This window comes from Balaenoptera ricei, chromosome 9 (genome assembly GCF_028023285.1).
Source record: "Balaenoptera ricei isolate mBalRic1 chromosome 9, mBalRic1.hap2, whole genome shotgun sequence".
NCBI lineage: Eukaryota > Metazoa > Chordata > Mammalia > Artiodactyla > Balaenopteridae > Balaenoptera > Balaenoptera ricei.
In genome coordinates, this window is record NC_082647.1 from 90,132,090 (window position 1) to 90,153,729 (window position 21,640).

General features: G+C 34.9%; 1 protein-coding gene across 1 annotated transcript in view; it reads left to right on the plus strand.

The window, feature by feature from the left end:
• Positions 1-231: 231 nt before the first annotated feature.
• The window catches only part of SEMA3C (semaphorin 3C), a 193,662-nt gene continuing 172,253 nt past the window's right edge, over positions 232-21,640 (plus strand). Inside the window, exons 1-2 of the mRNA XM_059934052.1 lie at positions 232-567; positions 2,595-2,735. Of these exons, the coding sequence (XP_059790035.1) occupies positions 2,633-2,735 (103 nt within the window). The 5' untranslated portion in view covers positions 232-567; positions 2,595-2,632. The remainder of the gene's footprint in view (positions 568-2,594; positions 2,736-21,640) is intronic.

Consider the following 21,640-nt stretch of genomic DNA (forward strand, 5'->3'; position numbering starts at 1 on the left):
AGCCGGTAACAAACAAAAACCTTGGGGCACACCCTGTAAGTTGTTCACTCCACTGCAGAGCGCGAAAGCAGCAGAGGTGTTCAGTTCGTCCCCCAGACTGCTGCGGCGCATTCCTGTATCTCTAGGGCGGCTCGTCCTGGGGTCGGCCCCGCCCTGGCGGCTCCCTGCCACCCTCTCGCGGGCGCGCTCTGGGTGGGGCCTCGCGGCGGGTGGAGATGCGGCCGAGCGTGCTGGGCGGGTGAAGCGAGCCGGCTGGGCGGCGCGCCGGGGCAGCCAGAGCCGCGCGCCGCGTCGCTGTAATCGGACACCCGAGCGCTCGCCCCAAGCGCCGGCCACTTTCCATTCACTCCGTAGTGCTTGATTGAGCGACGCAGAGCAGGGCTCCGGGTGCCGCGCCACTGCAACGCCGAGGATTCCTTTACAAAGAAACTCAGAGGACCGGGAAGAAAGAATTTCACCGCTGGGACGCCCTAGAAATTACGGTCTTTGGGGAAAAGGACTACAAACACGCGGATCCAAACCTGTAGCAAATTGACGACTTTTCCGTGCTGATCTCGTCCCACCTCGGTAAGCTGGATTCGTTGTTTCAGCATTACAAATTTAGAAAAATATAACTTTTGGGTCTGTGTATAGACTTTTCACATATCGATGTGCTCAGGTCTGGATATTTTCTTAAGAGCGCTTGCAGTTTGTCATGGAAGTGTTTCCCTTGCTGAGAGCCCGGCTGGAATTGTTTCTTTAGGTTGTGACACCTGCGGAGAGTTTAAAGCTGAGTATTTCCCTGCCTTCTAAGGCAAAATTACTCGAGAGGATTTTATAGAAGAGTCCTTTTCTTACGTGTTATTAGTGTTCAATCAGTACAAGTGAAAACAACAAGCAGCATGTCTTAAGTGTTTGAGTTAAAGGGAAGAAGTCATAAAATATGAGGGGCGGAGGCGTGTATGAGACACTTGGCTTTCAGTCCCTTCTCAACTCTAGGTTGGCTTGAAATCACATTGCTCTGTATACTCACTCCACTTGACCTGTCATTTCATCTCCAATATTATTCTTTGCAATTTGTGGCATATGTAGCTCTAGTGGAGGCATATCAGATAAGATATTGTTAATAGCAATATGTAGAAATGCGTGATTATTATCAGCCTGCTTAATAAAGAGACAAAGTTTAGGCATATTTATAGCTTTGTGGGGGGGGGGGGGACTTTATACATAAAGTCAACAAAACCAGGGAGCAAATTACTAAGGGAAAGTCACCCTATAAAATCAATTTTCTTCTAAGTTAATTTAGGGATGACAAGGTGAAGAGGTTGTGGAAGCAGGAAGAAAGTGTTTCTTTTGAAAATTACCAACACAAACATCTCTAGGGTTTCCTCCATCTGTGTGGTAAAAGAAGCATACAATTTTGTTTCTGCCTCTTATAACATATGTACCACCTAGGAAATCAACTTATAATTTTTGTTTACAATGGCATGTTCGGTTTAATTGTTACTTTGCTTCTGTATTACTAAAGCTTTTCTATTGCTTCTGTTACTTTTCAAATTTTAGTGGCATTTCTTTATTGAATAAAATTAGTGGTAAAATTTTAATTTTAAAAGCCACATAATATTGAAGATCAGTATTGTTGTAACCTGTAAAAATAAATTTCTAGATTAAACTCTGTCATGTCATCTTATTGTATAATTGTGGTAGATTCAAAATGATGGGGTTTCTTTTATGGTCCTGAGTTTATTTTGCATATTGTGGCCACTAGAGCTCCTACAGATATGAAGTTACACATTACCTGATCTTTGTTATTCAGACATTAGTTAATAGCATGTATTAATTTTATAGCTATAGTTTCAAACAGTAATACCTGTCTCTCTGATTTATCTTTTGACATTTTGACAGCCCACTTTCTAGTCGATTTATTTTAAATATGCATTGAGGTATATATGGTTCACTCGATTGCTCACCACTAAGTCATTGGTTTGAATTTGGCACAAATCCATGGTTACCTCATCTACATCATTTAACAGCTGTATGGTCATCTGTATAAACCGGCAGATAACTAATTCCAGTGATCAAGGATTGAGCACTAGTAGATCTCTGTGTAGAAATATCATTTCAGAGATGGTTACTCCAAAAGAGCTAATGAGTGTGTGGAAGTGAATGTTCATGTGGGATTTTCCTACTGCTACTATATTTATGGTAGAAAGAGAAGTTTTCATCCACTAATACTTATTTGCACCATTCTCAAGTCTTTTCAATGTAATGTGTTTTTTAAAGAGAAGAACAAGTTTAAATATCGGCTTTTCCTTTGGGAATCAGTAACTTTTTCCTGGCTGCCTTGTTTTATATTAGCATTATTTTGCTGGAAGATGAAATAATTTCACTTTTAACAAAGACTGCCAGACACAAATGCAATCAAATCCAAATTTTCACATCTAAGAAACAGTCACAGCACCTCCTACTGTTTGCATGACTGTAAAAGTTCAGCTGTGTCTTTTGTGAATAGAGTGCTCTGTCTAGATTGCTGGTTTTGTGTGTGGGGGGGGAGGGGGGGTGTGCTCCTAAAATGTGAAGTGAAATATAACAAACTTGTTATCTTTATTTTAAAGGTATTTTCCCTTGGATATTAACTTGCAAATCTGAAGAAATGGCATTCCAGGCAATTTGGTTCTTGGTTGGAGTATTTGTTTGTTCTACCTGTGTAAAAGGATCATCTCAGCCCCAAGCAAGAGTTTACTTAACATTTGATGGTAAGAAAGTTGATAAACACTCTGAGGAAAATGTTATTTGAAGTCTTTTTTTCTTATCCAGATTCAAAAATTACTAAAGACAGTAAAATATTATTGAGTATTGATTAGCTTTAAAAATATCTAGTGGGCAGCTTTTTGGATGATAGCTATTTTAAATTATTGATTAATAGACAAAAGCCTCTATTGCATTTGTTTATGAAAATGCTTGAAGTATATTCTGCCCTTTCTGAAGTTTCTTCTGTGTTGGCATGCACATGTATGAGGAGATGGTGAAGAACTCAAAGCCTAAGGTCTTTGATCTTAGTAGTCATTTGGCTTTGTTGAGGAACACCCCTTAAGTGCTAATCCTCATCAGCAGAAAGAGCTATGCAGGTTTAATTATTGAAATTTTTTCTAATACATTTTGGGCCTTAGCCTCAAAACTGGTCTCTCCATACATTGTTCTACTGGTGTTTCTTCTGTTTCCATGAGGAGTTCCTGAGGTTGGCAAAGTCTCCTAATTAATTGAAAAGGACCTAAAAGAATAGTTGGAAATAGGCTTTTGATTGCTGTTGTATGCAAATGTTCTCTTCAGAACCTTAGGGAAACGAGTGTGATTTCAAATTTTCACAAACATGAAAGGCTTAAGGTCCTCTGAGGGTATGGTTTGCCAAATGTGTGCATGAGCTTTAATGTATATAGTTCAAATGACTTGTAGATGGATGATTTTGGTCAGTCATGTAACCCATACTAATTGGACAGATGGAATAAGAAATGGATCAGGAAGATCATCCTGCCAGTCAGGGTCATTTATATTTTTATTACTTCTTTCAGCTCTGTCTCTGCGTAAACCTCAGTGTCACTGGGCATATTTTCATTCATTTGAGAAATAGTATACTCTCAAGCCTTATATAGCAGGATGTCTTTGAAACTCTATCTTGAATGTCAAACAGCAGTATGACTGACACTTATCACTCAAATGGCTATCTTTTTTTCTTTCTTTCTTAAATCACCAAGTGCTTTCCCCAAGGTCATCGTAAGCACTGATGGGACCTTATTTAGAACTTAGAGTGTGTGAGCTTCTAATTGTTTCCTTAGCTTCTGAGTTAGGCATTCCCCTCAAAAACCCATGGCTATCCAGTTAAGTTGGGAAGAAAGGAAAAAAAGACCTTTGAAGTATCTTTTTTTTTTTTTTTAATTACTAACAAATCTTGCAGTCTGCTAACACCTCTTCTCCCAAGTTGAGAACTATGTATTACCTAATCAAATAAAAAGAAAGGCATTAAGGAACAGTACAATTTCTCCCCAGTTTTCTGTATTTCTCTCAGCATACAGGAAGATGGAGTGGTCTCATAGATGAGGTATCTAAACCTGCTCTCTCTATTACATTGAAACTAATCGAACTTCTTTTAACTGAAACTTAAGCCAAAATATGTAAATATTAAAAACAAGTGTGTCACTAGAGATAATTCATCAAGTCTGTGTTTGAAAAGATGATTACAATTTACCTTTTACAGAGGAAATTAAGTAATACAATCTTTTAAAACCAAACTTCAATACCATGTAGGACAATGACTGCTATTTACAAAGTGACTAGAAATTATGATGGGCTTTTTAAAATTCTGCATATCTAAAATTTTAAATGCTCTTAAACTCAAAACAGATTCTTACAGAATAATACTTTAATTTATAACATATGCAGAATACAGCATGATTAGATAAGCTAATGATCTGAAAGTCTTATAATTCCTATTTTATTCTTCCCAAGAGTCTTACTAGGAAATAATTAGAGAGATAGAATTCACTTAATTAGAATACTGTTTTAAAGAGATATATCAACAAGCATAATGAAATGCCACGATTGCTAAATTAATACCAAAAAAACTCCAAAAATGAACTGTATAATAGACAAAGTATCATTGGAAAAGTACCTTGAGCAAAACCAATTGTTAAAATGTATATATTTTAATCATTAATTCGTAGTAATTTTCTTAAGAGATTTGACAGTGTACCTGCTTGAGATCTTGTTCCAAATTTCTTATCACTTAAAGTGTCTCTTTGATCTTATTATGACTTCTCTGAGTATCACACTGAATAGGTTACTAAATTTCTTCCAAAATGGTTTAGTCTTAACATCAAAATATAGAACTTTGTACAGGGTTGACATATACATGAATATATGTTAATTTAAATATATACAGATATATACTGTCATTTATTTCATATTTAAAAATTTCTGAGTGACACATTAGAAGAATCCTCCCAGTCTTGTCTTACTGTCCAATTAAGAATCACAGTCAATTTAAAGGTGTGTGAAATAAGAGATCTCTTCTCCCATCCAAATTCCATCCCTTCTTGTGGTGGTGATAACATTTGGGAAACAATGATTTACACATTTGCCTTCCCTATTCATTTAGTGCAAGGTCAACCAGATGGTCATCACTACTACGGGAGAATGTACTTCAGGTGCTATTAATTAGTTACATTTGTGCTAGATAAATCTTGCATGTTAAAAGAACTGTGACTCCTCTTAGATATTGCATTTCATAATTTTTATAATTCTTATTTTATGCCATATACCTTTTCAAATGAATAAAAAGTTCATGCAAATTATTTTTGTTTGAGTTGAATTTTTCTTGAAAAAAATTCCAATTGTTTGACAAATTCACATTTCATAACATTATTGTCCTATTTTTTTTCCAGAAAATCTTTAAGATCAATAAGGGTCATAAGGAAAGGCAAGGCTATGTATATAAATAGACAAAACTTGTTTTGCTTGCTAATATACAAGGGAAATCATTGTTGAAAAGATTCTGCTTTATCAAGAAGAAATTTTAGCACGTAATCTTTTACAAAATCAGGAATAAATACTCCATAATTTGACAGAAGATATCAGTTGCATGTAATTTTAAGAAAAGGTGCTGAGCTTCAGAAAAATGGAAATATTGTCTGTATTTGAATAGATATGAAATCTGATGACTGCTTTAAATGTGTTAAATATTGTTTCTATTTAAAAATGAGATAGATTCTTTTCTCTTTTGTTTACATTTTTACTGAGATATAATTGATGTATAACATTGTATTAGTTTTAGGTGTACAACATAATGATGCGATATTTGTATGCACTGCAAAATGGTTACTACAACAGGTTGTTACCATATGTCATTGTAGAAAGTTCCAAAAATTATTTTTCTTGTGATGAGAACTTTAAGGTTTGCTTTCTTAGCAACTTTCAAATACAATATTATTAATTGTAGTCACCATGCTATATATTATATCCCCATAACGTATTTATTTTATACCCAGAAGTTTATATCTTTTGACCCCTTCACTAATTTTGCCCACCCCCCACCCCCTGCCTCTGGAACAACCAATCTGTGCTCTGCATCTAAGACTTGGATTTTTTTTTTTTAAGATGCCATATATAAATTAGATCATACAGTTATTGTCTTTGTCTGACTTATTTCACTTAGCATAATGCCCTCAAGGACCATCCATGTTGCTGCAAATAGCAAGATTTCATTCTTTTTTGTGGGTGAATAATATTCCATTGTATATGCATACCATATCTTCTTTATCCATTCATCCATTGACGGCAACTTAGGTTGTTTCCATATCTTGGCTACTTTAAATAATGCTGCAGTGAACTTGGGTGTTCATATATCTTTTGAGTTAGGGTTTTCATTCTCTTTGGATAAATACCTAGAAGTGGAATTACTGAATCATATGGTAATTCTATTTTCAGTTTTTTGAGGAACCTCCCCAATGTTTTCTATAGTTGCTGCATCAATTTACATTCCCACCAACAGTGCACAAGGGTTCCCTTTTCTTCACATTCTCGCCAACACTTATTTCTTGTCTTTCTGTTGGTAGCCATTCTGACAGGTGTGATCTAAGGTGAGCTATCTCATTGTGGTTTTGATTTGCATTTCCCTGAAGATGAGTGATGTGGAGTATCTTTTCATGTGCCCCTTGGCCATTTATATGACTCTTTGGAAAATGTTTATTCATATCTTCTGCCCAATTTTTAGTCAAATTATTTGTAATTTTGCTATTGAGTTGTATGAGGCCTTTATATATTGTGGGTAATACCCCTTATTGGATATATAATATGTTTTGCAAATATATTCTCCCATTCAGAAGGTTGCCTTTTTATTTTGTTGGTGGGTTCCTTTGCTGTGCATCAGCTTTTTACTTTGATATAGTTCCATTTGTTGATTTTTGCTTTTGTTGCCTTTGCTTTTGGAGTTAGACCCAAAAAATCATCGCCAAGACTGATGTCAAGGAACTTATTTCCTGTGTTTTCTTCTAAGAGTTTTTTGTTTCTGGTCTTACTTTTAAATCTTTAATCCATTTGGAGTAAATTTTTGTGTATGCTATAAAATAATAGTCTGGATTCTTTTTTTTTTTTTTTTGCATTGGGCTGTCCAGTTTTTCCAACACCGTTTATTGAGGAGGCTGTCCTTTCCCCATTGTATATTCTTAGCTTCTTTGTTGTAAATGATTGACCATGTATGCTTGAGTTTATTTCTGGACTCTGTGTTCTGTTACATTTACCTATGTGTCTGTTTTTATGCCAATACCATACACTTTTGATTACTACAGCTTTGTAATATAGTTTGAAATCAGGGCACATGATATCCCAGCCTTATTCATCTTTCTCAAGATTGCTTGGTTATTCAGGGTCTTTTGTGGTTCCATACAAATTTTGGAATTGTTTGTTCAATTTCTGTGAAAGACGTCATTGGAATTTTGATAGGGACTGCATTGAATCTGTATATTGCTTTGGGTAATATGGACATTTTAACTGTATTAATTCTTCCAATGCATAAGCACAGAATGTCTTTTCATTTCCATGTTTCTTTCAGTATATAGTTTTCAGTGTACAGGTCTTTCACCTCTTTGGTTAAATTTATTCCTAGGTATTTACTCTTTTTTTCCTTTTAGATAAACTTTACTGTTAGAAGAGTTTTAGATTTAGAGAAAAATTAAGAAGGTAGTACAGGGAGCTTCCATATACCCTACACCCAGTTTCCTCTCTTGCTAACATCTTATATTAATATGGTACATTGGTTACAATTAATAGACCAATATTGATATATTAGTATTAAATAAAGTCCATTTTTTTAGATTTCCTTAGTTTTCACCTAATGTCCTTTTTCTGTTCCAGGATCCAATCCAGGATAGCACATTGCATTTAGTCATCATGTCTTACTCAGCTCCTCTCATATCTGCTTTTCAAAGCAAAACAAAGAGAAGCTCCTCCATAGTTCCTGTGGTAAATTAGTCTCTCCTGCTTCTGTCTTTGGTCTTGGGCCATGCACAACTAAAAGTTTAATATTTAAGGCATTCTTCCTGATGCTGGTTTTTGTAAGAACAGAAAATAATGGGGAACAGTAATATTCTAACACTCAAAAATTCATAGCACCAATGTAGGTGCTGAATACATACTTCACTGAGTTTATGTAGTGATCCAGTGAGGTAGTGTGTATGGAGTCTTCCAAAGCCACAGTCTGTGTTTTCATTGATGATAGAAGTGGGGATGCTCCCTGGCTGTCTTGGTCCTCCAAATTTCTTTACAAGTATGAGTGGCTATGCGACTCAAGTTTAGCCAATGTGATATAAGAGAAAGATACTAGGTAAGGTTTATATAATGTACAAACTCACCGGCATTCATTTGGCCCTTTATCCTTTGCCCTAATCCATGATTCCTATCTGGAATATCAAAAATGGTTTTGATTAATAGAAATAAGGTATTTTATTCTTTCTGATGCAATTATAATGGGGGGATTGTTTTCTTAATTTCTCTTTCTAATAGTTCATTGTTAGTGTATAGAAATGCATCCAAATTTTGAATATTGATTTTGTACCCTGCAAATTTACTGAGTTTATTAGTTTTAACAGTTTTTTGGTGAAGTCTTACAAATTCCTATATATATAATCATGCTGTCCACAAATAGTGACAGTATTACTTCTTCCTTTCCAATTTGGATGTCTTGTATTTCTTTTTCTTTCCTAATTGCACCGGCTAGGACTTCCAATATTATGTTGAATAGAAGTGGCAAGAGTGGGCATCCTTGTCTTGTTCCTAATCTTAGAGGAAAAGCTTTCAGCTTTTCACCATTGAATATGAGGTTACCTGTGGGTTTGTCATATAGGGTCCTTATTATGTTGAAGCATGTTCCCTCTATACCCCCTTTGTTGAGTTTTTATTGTGAATGAAAGTTGAATTGTGTCAAATGCTTTTTCTGCATTTATTTGAGACAATAATGTGATTTTTCTCCTTCATTTTGTTAATATGGTATATTATGTTGATTGATTTGCAGATGTTGAACCATCCTTACATCTCTAGAATACATCCCACTTGATCATGGTATATGCTCTTTTTAGTGTATTGTTGAATTCTGTTTGCTAATATTTTGTTGAGGATCTTTGCACCTATGTTCATCTGGAATATTGGCCTGTAATTTGTGTGTGTGTGTTTGGTTTCCTTTACTGGCTTTGGTATCAGGGTAATGCTGGCCTCATAAAATGAGTTTGGAAGCATTCCCTCCTCTTCAATTTTTTGGAAGAGTTTTAAGAAGGATAGATATTAAATCTTCTTTTAATGTTTGGTAGAATTCACCAGAGAAGCCATCTGGTCCTAGACTTTTGTTTGTTGGGACATTTTTGATTACTGATTCAATCTCTTTATTAGTAATTGGTCTATTCAGATTTTCTATTTCCTCATCATTGAATCTTGGAAGATCATATGCTTCTAGAAACTTATCCACTTCTTCTGGGTTGTCAAATTTGTTGGTGTTTAATTGTTCATAGTAGTCTTTTATGATTCCTTGTATTTCTATAAAGTCTCCTTTTTCATTTCTGATTTTATTTATTTGAACCCCCTCTCTTTTTCTCTTGGTGCATCTAAAGATTTGCCAATTTTGTTTATCTTTTCAAAGAACCAGATCTTAGTTTCATTAATCTTTTCTGTTGTCTTTTAGTCTCTGTTTAATTTATTTCCACTCTGATCTTTATTATTTCCTCCCTTCTACTAATTTGGGCTTCATTTGTTCTTCTTTTTCTAGTCCATTTAAATGTAAAGTTAGATGGTTTATTTGATATTTTCTTGTTTCTTGAGGTAGACCTGTATCACTGTGATTCCCTCTTACAACTGCTTTTGCTCTATCCCATAGATTTTGGTGTGTTTCATTTCTTGTATTTCCATTTTCATGTGTCCCAAGATATTTTTTGATTTCTTCATTGACCCATTGGTTGTTCAGTAGCATGTTGTTTAATCTCCACATATTTGTGGGTTTTTTTCATTTTTTTTCTTGTAATTGATTTCTAGTTTTATACTATTATAATCAGAAAAGATGCTTGAATTGACTTCAGTCTTCTTAAATTCATTGAGACTTGTTTCATGGCCTAACATATGATCTATCCTGGAAAATATTCCATGTGAACTTGAGAAGAATGTGTATTCTGCTGCTTTTGGATGGAATGTTCTGTATACCTGTTAAGTTTTTCTGGTCTAATGTGTTATTTAAGACTGATGTTCTGTTAATTTTCTGTCTGGATGATCTATCCATTGATCTTAGTGGGGTACTAAAGTCCCCTGCTATTATTATACTGTTGTCATTTTCTCCCTTTAGGTCTGTTAATATTTGCTTTATATATTGAGGTACTCTTATTTTGGGTGCACAAATATTTACAAATGTTCTGTCTTCTTGTTGGTTTAACCCCTTTATCATTATGTAATGACCATCTTTGTTTTTTTTTTTTTTTTACATTATTCATTTTAAAGTCTATTTTGTCTGATATAAGTATAGCTACCCCATCTTTCTTTTTGTTTTGTTTGCATAAAACATCTTTTTTCATCCCTTAACATTTAGTCTATGTATGTCCTTACGTCTGAAGTGAGTCTCTTGTAAGAAGCATGTAGATGAGACTTGTTTTTTAATGCATTCAACCACTCTGTCTTTTGATTGTAGTATTTATTCCCTTTACATTTAAAGTAATGTTTAATAGATATGTACAAATTTGCTAATTGTTTTTTTGGCTGTTTTGTAGTTCTTCTCTGCTCCTTTCATCTTCTCTTACTCTCTTCCCTTGTGTTTTGATGACTTTCTTTAGTGTTATGCTTAGATTTTTTTCTCATCTTTTGTGTATCTACTATAGGTTTTTGCTTTGTGGTTACCATGAGGTTCACATATAACAGCTTATATACATAACAGTCTACTCTAAGTTGAAAACAAGTTTTAAATTTGAATGCATTCTAGAACTGTATACTTTTACTCCCCCCACCACCTTTTATGTTTTTGATTTCACATTTTACATCTTTTTAGTTTATGTATCCCTTAACTAATTATAGTTATAGTTATTTTTACTACTTTTGCCTTTTAACCTTCACACTAGCTTCATAAGTGATTAATCCACTACCTTTACTGTATAGTTACCTTTACCAGTGAGATTTTTATTTTCATATGTTTTCTTGTTACTAATTGGTACCATTTCTTTCAACTTAAAAAAGTCCCTTTAACTTTTCATAAGGCCAGTTTACTGGTTATGAACTCCTTTAGCTTTTTCTTGCCTGGAAAACTTTATCTCTCCGTCAATTCAGGATGATAACCTTGTGGGGTAGAGTATTTTTGGTTGGAAGTTTTTCCTTTCAGCACCTTGGATATATCATGCTATTCCCTCTGTCCTGCCAAGTTTCTGCTGAAAATTCTGCTGATAGTCTAATGGGGGTTCCCTTATATGTAACAAGTTGTTTTTTTTCTCTTGCTGTTTTTAATATTCTTTCTCAATTTTTAAATTGTGACAATGTAATTATGATGTGTCTTGGTGTGGATCTCTTTGGGTTCTTCTTATTTGGAACTCTCTGGAACTCCTGGATCTGGATTCTGTTTCCTTTCCCAGGTTAGGGAAGTTTCCAGTCATTATTTCTTCAAATAAATCTTCTGTCTTTTTTCTCTCTCTTCTCCTTCTGGGACCCCTATAAGGTAAATGCTGTTTCTCTTTATGTTGTCCTATAGGTCCTGTAAACTATCTTAACTTTTTAAAATTCTTTTTTTCTTCTGCTGCCCTGTTTGTGTGAATTTCCACTGCCCTGTCTTCCAGATTACCAATTCTTTCTTCTGTTTCATCTAGTCTGCTGTTGAACCCCTCTACTGTATTTTTCAGTTTCGTTTTTGTATTCTTCAATTCTGAGACTTCTGTTTGGTACTTTCTTATCTTTTCTATATTTGTTCAAGTTCTCACTGTGTTCATCCAGTCTTCTTCCAAATTCAATGAAAATCTTTATGACTAGTACTTTGAACTGTTTATCAGATAAATTACTTGTCTTCATTTAATTCAGATTTTTTCTGAGGTTTTATTTTGTTCTTTATTTGGAACATATTCTTGTTTCCTCATTTTGCTTAACTCTCTGTATTTGTTTCTGTGTATTAGATGAAATAGCTACCTCTCTCAGTCTCAAAGGAGTGGTCTTATGTAGGAGATGAACCTTGTTGTTCAACCTTGCAGTGACTCTTGCTTGTCTCTCAAACCTTTGTGATTGTCTAAGCAGCCTGATTTATTTTTGGTATGTCACAGATGTTGAGGGTGTACCAAGCCCCATCAGTGTTCCATAGGGAGGGATCTCAGAGAGCACCTAGTTTCAGGCTGATTGGAACGAATACCCTCAGGTAGCAGCTTTTAAAGTATGCAAATATATACAGCTCTGTGGGACCACAAATGTAAGCCCTGCTGTCTTCCAGATCAGGTGATGTGGAGGTGTCCCCTGGATGACAGTTGCAAAACTCAGGGCTCCAGACGAGTGTATAAACTCCTTTCTGGGAGGCACCAGTGAGCTGTAGTGAGGCCAAGGGAGGAGAATACAATGATGGCATTCCCTGGCCTACATTCCCTGAGAGCACTTCCATAGCTTCTAGATGTGTGGCAAACCTTAAGTCTCCCCCTCAGGCTGAAGCTCAAGAAAATAGGCCTTTTTTCACAGAAAGACTGGGGTTGTGTTTCATTTTGCTGTCTGTTCAATGCCCTGGGCGTGGTAGCCTTCCAAGAACTGACTCTCTGATTCAGTCCTGTAGGGCCCAGAAACGAAAGCTCCCCTGGCCACTAGAGGCAGGTGATCAGGGTGCATCTCCTGTGTGGACTGTGCACACCTGCTGGCTTTAGCGAGGCAGCAGGAGAACTCAGGGTCATGATGCATCTGCAGATGTTAACTTTAGAGATGGAGCAGGAGAGTACAGTAATGCAACTTCCAGCTTTAGAAGGCAGCAGGAGAACACAGGGCAGGTCATGAATGCCAGAGATTTAGCGGAGCCGCAGGAAAGTGCTGTGACTGTATGTGCCTGGTAGCACTAGCCAGGTAGAGGGGAGAACACAAAAAATGTCACCCACCAACACCTCCATCCCCAGAGAGAGTCCTAAAAGGCCACTACCCCTCCAGCAGATGCTTTAAGATTAGCAAATGAATTGCCTTCACATATAGACTAGGAGGCTTTCAAACTGCTACTTTTGTGCTGAGTCCCAACGCGAGTTGTGTGTATGTAAAAGCCCTTTAATAGCAGAATCTCACTTCCCAGCAGCCTTTTGGGTCTCCTGGACATAAGCCCCTTTGTTTTCAAAACCAGATATTATGGGGCCTCATGTCTCCTTTGCAAATCCCAAGGGTTGGGGTGCTTGATATGGGGCACAAACCATTCACTCCTCAAGGAGAAGCTCCATATTTGTGAGATCCCTCCTAATTATGGGTTGCTGTGCCAGAGGTGGATTTTTTGGCAAAGAAGCACTAATTCAGTCATGTGGATGTTTTGGTTTTGTTAGTACAAACCTCTAAGTTATCAGACCTTATTTTTTTAAGTAATCCTGATAAATACTGGATTATCATTTTTGTTTATGTTTTTAGATCTAGAAAGATAATATTCTGAAATAAAGAAGTAGGATAAGACTAAGGTACACTCAATAAAACACAAGCTTCGAAAAGCCTGTATATCATTTTACTGAATAGGCAGCTGTCTGGCTCCACTTCAAGTTTTCTTTTTAGAGTTTCTAAAAAAACTCTTATGAGTTATCAAGATAACCATGGAAATATTTTAAATTGCTTTATAAAGCTATGAATGCTCAAAAATAAATTCATTGATAGTTAAATGCATGGCAGAAAAGTCAATTATTTGTGACTGCTAGTAATTCCTTGCTATGTTCAGTAAAGACTTTGTACTACTAAACTGTTCCTCACCCCATGTAAGCCTGTGACTACCTAAAACTCAAAAGAAAAAACAATTAAAATATTAAAACTCCATAAAGATTTTTACTGTTTGGATACCTAGCTAATATTGGCCAATTTTCCAGCCCAAAGTTGAGTTTTACATTTACATTTACATATGCATGACAGTGGTTTAAAAACATAAAAATGTCAGTGTGAGTTGTATTGGGAAACAAGTGTATTTAGTGTAGAGACTAGGGTTGCATAAGATTATAAGCTCTTTCAGTTATTTACTTTGTGATTCTTTTTGCCTTCTTTCAGTGCTGAATTTTAATTAATAAAGTTGTCAAAGTCTCCAGGTCATTGATAGTATACAAATGAAAGATGATGGAATTTTAAAAAACATCTTTTATCTTTTAATATCTGCCTCATTTGACAAAAAGCTTAGTTAATTAAACAATAAATGAAAGGACCCCTGTGAACTAGTAGGCTGAATCCAAAAGCTGATAAATTGTTATTGGACAATAAACTCAAAACAATAAATTGCCTCTTTATGAACTCTGGTAGCATTAACATCGCAAGGCACATTTGTGAGAACAGTTTGTCTACTGGTTGCCCAAGAGATAAAAATAAATCCTTGATTATTCCATTAATCTTGGAGAATGCTCACTCTGGTTGTATTGAATCTTCTGAAATACTTAGTTCTTGGGAAAACTTGTGTTACTACAATTTCCTTTAATTTCCCTTCCAGTGGTCTCAGTTAAATGTCAATTAAACATCTTAAATAACACCTGCAAGTTTTAATAAACCTAACTCAACAAGGGGTGCTGTGTGAATAAGAAGCTCTTTGCATTCTTCCCCTGTGAGAGAGTCACTGAACTCAGGAAGGGGTTGATGAATGCAAGTGTGAGTTGGATGTTACCTAAAGCATAAAGAGTCTTTAGAGTAGCACTAAATTTGTGATGTAAAGAGCAAGTTAAAACAGTTGTAAAATACTGTGGGAATAGAAAATGAGAAGAAATTGCCAAAAAATTCATACGTCTATTTTGCCCTAAGGTATATATTGACATGGGACTCTGGTAGTCAAAATAAGACAAAATCTGTTTCATAGCCTTGAATTGGAGGAGAGAAGTTTTAAGTATAGCAAAGAATGTCTCTTGGGAAATATTAGGATAGAAATGTATTACAATGTATGCCGTGGATCTCTTTTTAAATGATTTTTAGAAAAAAAGTTGGAAACATATTTTCCTGTCATAAAAAAGTAATTCTTGTTCTAGGTGAGTTTTCTCAGAATCTAATAAGCTTAATTCTGTTGCCAAAAGATGATGTTGTGATGTTAAGCCATTCCTAGAGGTACAGGGTTCCTGCAGTTGGGAACAAAGAGGGATGCTTCAGTAATCTGAAATCAGAAGAGTGAGCTTATGTGCTCTGTTAATTTAGTCAACCAACTATAGCAATTCCATGAAAAAATGTGTCATATTCCACGATTATCCATAGATACATGTGAATATTTATGATTGAACTGTCAAATGAAGGTGGCTCACGTGATGCTTGATAGATTATTTTAAATCCATTTTACATGTTGATCAAATATGTGGATATGTTTTTCACAAGTGTGGATAATAGGATACGTTACATAGACTTTCTTTGCAGTTTTGATTTAGAAAAATATACCTAGAACTAAATATATGCATTTTTCCATCCTTCATAGATGTGTGCTACCATTTTGTCTTCTGTGTTTCTAAAATATTTTGATAATTTATTTGTATTCATTATAATAATAATCACTAACATTAATGTTGCCTTTGTGCCAGGCACTATTCTAAATACTTCACATTATCTCATTTTATTCTCTAACAACACTGTGAATTAGGCACTATTTTCATCCTCATAAAATGGAGGTACAGAGAAAGTAACTTACCTGAGGTCACAGGAATGGAAAGGGACACGATAAAACACAAGCAGTCAGAGTCCAGAGCCAGAACCATTTCTGTAGATGCTGCTAGAATTAGTTTTAAGGTCCACAAAAATCACAATTTAAATAAAAAAACATTTTCTGAGGAAGTCACACTATAACTCACTTTATCATGTTAAGGGTGTCACAGTATATTTTTGCTCTTCTCTTGGAACAGCAAGCCTTCCTGAAAATAAAGGAAATAAAACTCATTCTGTACACCATTCCTAATTCCCTCTTCAATTTCAGTTTCATCAAGGTAAGGATGAGGGAATCACCCTCTGGAACAAGTTTATTTTGTTGCTGCAGGTGAGGTCTCCTTTTGTGGCTGTGAGAGCAAATCTGAGCTCAGACAAAGGATAACTATAGAAAAACTTATTATTCACTCTCCTTACCTCACTATACAGATTTATCAGGGTGTGTCTCCATAAGTTCAATATAGCCTATACTTTCTTTTAAAGAAAAAAAAAAATTCAGGTGTTCTTTTTTATGGATACCATTGCAGCGTCAACTAACTATAGCACTGAGACACACTCAGTTTTTTCAATTTCCAAATATTTCTTATATAATGAGGTTTAAAAAAATCCAGTCATTTTTATTTTAGTTCCATTACTGTCAAAAAATAAAAGTATTCATAAAGAGAGCTGCAGGCTTTGGGCAAACTCCAGGACTCTTTTGCCTTCTGCATTTCCATTTATGTGTTACTGAGAACCTCTGCTGTTAATGAAAACAGTTAAAAGCAAGGAACAGAAAGGTTAGACGTTTTCTAAGGCAGAGTATGAGTTGGCAAGAAGGGCATATAAAAGGCAGAGCTGAGTGCTGAGCCATGTGCTATTTTAGGGCAGCACTAGCCATGAAACAATGTGCTGAGCTGTAAAAGATGGCAAGTACATTCTACATTTCCAAGAAGCATGCTCAGAAACAGTCATTTCTACACTCCCTCCTTATTCAGTAAGAATTAACTGCCTTTGAGCACTCAGTAGTAATATTTTACTTCTGCAGAGTGCTTTTTACTTTTTGGAGAATTTCCACATGTTATCTCATTTATTACAGAATGCTTAGGCAATAGGTGGGCATGGAGGCCCCAAGGAGCTAAATGTCTTGGCTAAGGATCTACAGCTTGATGGTAACAGAGACAAGACTGGAAGAGGGAAATGGTATAGGAAAAAGAAAATTAATTATGTAGAGAATAAGAGACATTCTGCAAATGTTTATTACAAAATCTGCAGAAATGCCAGGCCATTAATTTCAATATTAGCAAATATGTCACATGCTATTTGCTTCCCCAAAATATGCACAACACTGTAGCTTTAACATACCTTAAATTTTTAATTAACTACTGATTTTTAGCAATAATTTATGGATTATTATATGTCAGGCTTCAAATATATTGAACAACATATTAGAAATGCCTGTAAATTTTCTTTGAAAAGATTGAGGCAATACGTAAATACCAGAAGTTCATATTTTTGTTTCTAATTCATGTAAGTTAATGAACATACTTTCCTTGCCTTGCCTTCCCCAAGTCACTGCTTTTGTAGTCAAGAGTTTCACTTGCTGTGCTGTGTACATTAGGATTCCATTTTCCCCTTTGTCAATCTTTAGAACAGAGTTTTCTCTGTATTATCTTAGAAGGAAACAATCATTAAAATAACCTTAAGATCTGGTTTGAAGTGATGCCAGTGAAAGTGCCTAATATTCTTGCCTTTCTCAACTTTAACATTTTCTAGCATTTAAGATTCTTGATAATAAAAGTGTAAAATATTCTACCTAATTAATTCCTAAATTACTACTATACTGAAACTATTTTCTTATAAAAAATTAGCAGATACCAGACTTTGGATATAAGATTGCTTATATTTAAGCTTATATATAATGTAATAGCTAATGTCAATTCTCTAGCCTATATGGAATTGATAGGCCAAAGGAGTCAAAGCAATATAATTTTACAGAAGATAATTGCTATTTATCTAAGAAGAGGGTCAGACTGCTGATCCTGCGAAAAGAAAACCTTGAGTCTCTTTAGGAGTAATAGCACTAAAGAAACAGTTGTTAAATTCTTTCATGAAAAACTTCCTCTTTCCTTGGTATAGATTTTCACTTTCTAAAGATAAATGAATTATGGAGAGGGGGTATATATCTGAGTAAAGATAAATGCATAATCTTTACACACACATACATGTATACACATACTCTATGGGTAAAGATCAATTATATTTCATTACTGTTTTGGTGTTTTCTAAGTATATGTTCTCTTGTAAGTGCATATAACAAAAACTGAGAAGTCATGAAGAAAAAAGTTGAATTCCTGTTATCATTTTCAATGTGTTACTCATATGTTTTCTTACTTTAAAGTTATAATTAGCACAAATTTATCATTTAATAATTGGATAATTAGCTTGGCAAACACTTTAGTACTCTAAATGTTACTGTAACACTTAGTTATACAGTAATAGCTAGTGCAAGTGAGCTGAGGACCAGGACAAGAAACTGGTGGCTTGTGTATTTGAGCTTTGCCTCCCTCCCATTATTTATGGCTAGTAATAGTGAGAACAAAATGACTTGCTGCCAGAAGGAGGTAATCCATCCTTAGCACAGAAAACAGGAACTTAAAGGGAGCGAATGGAAAAAAATAGTATGTAAAGGCACTGTAAAATAAATACCTAAATTTGTTTACAACATTTGCTTCTTTTATAACCGTAAAGTCTCCAACCCAAGTGGCTAGTGTGATTATAGTTAGCATCTATTACCAAAGACTTAGCAGAGTCCCAATTATAGCGTATGAAACATAATCTTTCATTATGAGCTTCTCCTTTCTAAAAATCTTTGCAAAATTTAGATTAGAAAATCCCTTTTTTCTTTTGTAAATAGACATAACTTTATACAAACTGTGTGAAGTGCACCAAGCTGGGACTTCATTCATTGCTGAAATTTTATGATGAATACAAGGGTCTGAAGCTTTTAAGACAGCACTAACAAAATTAGAAACTGAGACTAAGAGGAGTAGAACATCCTAGTATTCCTTTCCTTGCTTATTTGGGTCAGGTAGAAGTGGTGTATGTGGCCACAGTTTCTTTTAAATGGTAGAGACTATTACAGTTCTACAGAACTGTAATTCTTAACACAGGGACTACTTTTTTAATGAAGAAGTGAGTAGTAGTAAAGTGATAATAAAATTGGCTTGTATAAAAAAGCATTTTCATTGAATTTCATTATGGAATTAGAGTTACGTCTATATGTATGCAAATCATTCAATAGACTGGATTGAAAATATTTTAATAAAGAAACTTAAGATGATGACCAGGCATGCAGAAGTTTTGATAATATGATGTGGTGAATATTTTGAAGCTCTTTTTATAACTTTTCCATCCTCTTAAATATACGCTAGTTGTCATAATTCAAGCAAAAACAAAACCTCATGACTTAAATTATCTCTTGATTTGAAAGATTCTTTGGATAATTAATTGTGTCAGTTGCCAATAAGAACCTTAAGTGTTCTCTAAACATCATCAACCTAGTTCTGTATTCACACCTAAATGTTATTATGTAATAATGATGCAGACAATGGGAAGAGATTGGAAGCTCATTGCTATTATCTACAAATCTAGGTTTAAATAGAACCATTCCTTTCAGAAGCAGTCTTTCTGGCATCAAAAGTTTCCAACTTTTATTGGTCTATCCAGCCAGATTGTCGCTCCATAAACTCAAACTCATGGATTTTTTTTTTCTTTTCCCTGAACAGTAATACTCAGAACATTTCAGGAGACCAGAACGTTAAGCTGGAATAAAACAATGAGCGTATTATCATCACCAGAAGAGCATTTTGAATTTTATTAGAAGAAACCAATTAAGATGTTATTTTCAAGCAAAGGGCTTGGCAAGACTTCAGAAAGTTACAGTACTTTCCGGAGTCGGGTAGGGGTTTAGTTGGCACAGAGGGCAGATCTTTAGCTTAGAGTCTTGACAGCTTTAATGCACATGCAACTGGGATTTTTTTGTTTAAGCTGATTCTCTTAAAAGCCATGCTTCCTGCCACTGTTCAACATAATTGCATCAATTCCACTTTCCATTAGTACTCAAAACCTGCTGATATGACTGGAGTTTTAAAACCTTTGTGTGAAAATCTAATTATGCATATTTTTTCCAGGGAGATCTGATAATGCATATGTTCTACAAAGTTATGTTTTTTATTCTGATATCTAGCATAGATTTTTATGCTAGTCATATACTTTGGTTATTCATTTAATTGTATTGACTACAGCGGTGTAAGAAATTTTCTATTACAGGAGGAGAAGAATATTCAATGGGCTCTATTTTGTTGAAGGACAAAGGAGCACATACCTATTTGCTATAGAATAATAAAATATTCTGATTTCAGGTGAAAGGAAATGATGATCTTTTTATTATGTGTATAATATCTATGTCCCTTTTATAATGTGCTTATTTTCAACACTTTGTCTTTATAGATATTTTATAATGATCTGCATTGATTTACTTCATCTCATATTTCTACTTTTTTGATATGTATTTGACACTTTTCTATACTTATAGTTATGTATAGACATTTCAGATATTACATTAGGAATTTAAAGTGTAAAATGTATTTATCTAGCAGCTTACCACCTTGCATTTGTTTTCCTCACTTTCTTTCTTTGGTTTTTCTTCTTTTTCAATTGAATTAAGAAAAAGATTATTAAGCTTAGCCTGGACTCATTCACAAAATGGTGAAAGCCTCAGAGCCTAGGTGCTGATGGAACATGTAGCAGGAATTGAGTTAAAGATGGCCTAGAGTTAAGATGCATCGTTTATATATGCTTTGGAAATGAAATGTAGTGCCATAAGCACTTAGATGGAATTACCTTTAAAGCAATAACCATATTTGGTTTCCAAATTTTACAATAAATATTTGATACTAAGGCAAAATTTTAAAACCTTTTCTAAAATTGCTTCTGGGTTAAAAAAATAGAATTTTAATAACCAAAGATAAATTTGCTGAGGCCCATTAATAATAAAGCATAGATATTTTTCAAGGTATGTAAGTATCTGTATTAAGTTCCAACAGCACACATTATGTTCACCTTAAAGTGGAAGCTGGAAAATCTGGTTAGAATTGATTGTTGGCAAATTATGGGTCAATATAAGAAAAAGCTTTCAGGCTTTTATAAAAAATGTTGTATCCATCTGTCTCTTATCCCTTTACTCCCCTCTCATCCACCCTACTTTGGAGAGATTCCATTAAATACATTGTTCCATTTTTTAAAAAGACCCAAAGAACTGCACTGAATTCCACGAATATTTTAGAGAACCTACTTTGTACAATGTGGTTACTACATCTATAGGTACAAAGAGAAGTATGGCATGAATCCTGTCCTCAGTAACCACCCGTTCTAATCAGCAGGGTAAGCCAACTACATAAATACTACACCAGGCACAGCCTAATGTGTGCCATAAAAGGGACACAAACAACTTATAGAAGAAGCCAGTTTTGAAATAAAAACATTATCTTAAGTTGGTTTTGAAAATTGGCTTTAAACCCATTGTGGGCATTAATCATTCTGCAAGCAGGGATTACAGTATTATCATGGTTATAAACTGGACTGAGAGGGGCATTCAACTGGAATGCCAAGAAAGAGGTTATTGCACTTAACCAAGGTTCTCCAAGCCTCTGGGGCAAAGCTCTTTTGCTAGGGTTTGTTTTGTCTTGTTATTCACCTCTAAATCTCTAGCAGTCCTGTACAATGTAGAATCATTATGAGTGATATACTGACAAACAGTTTGGCA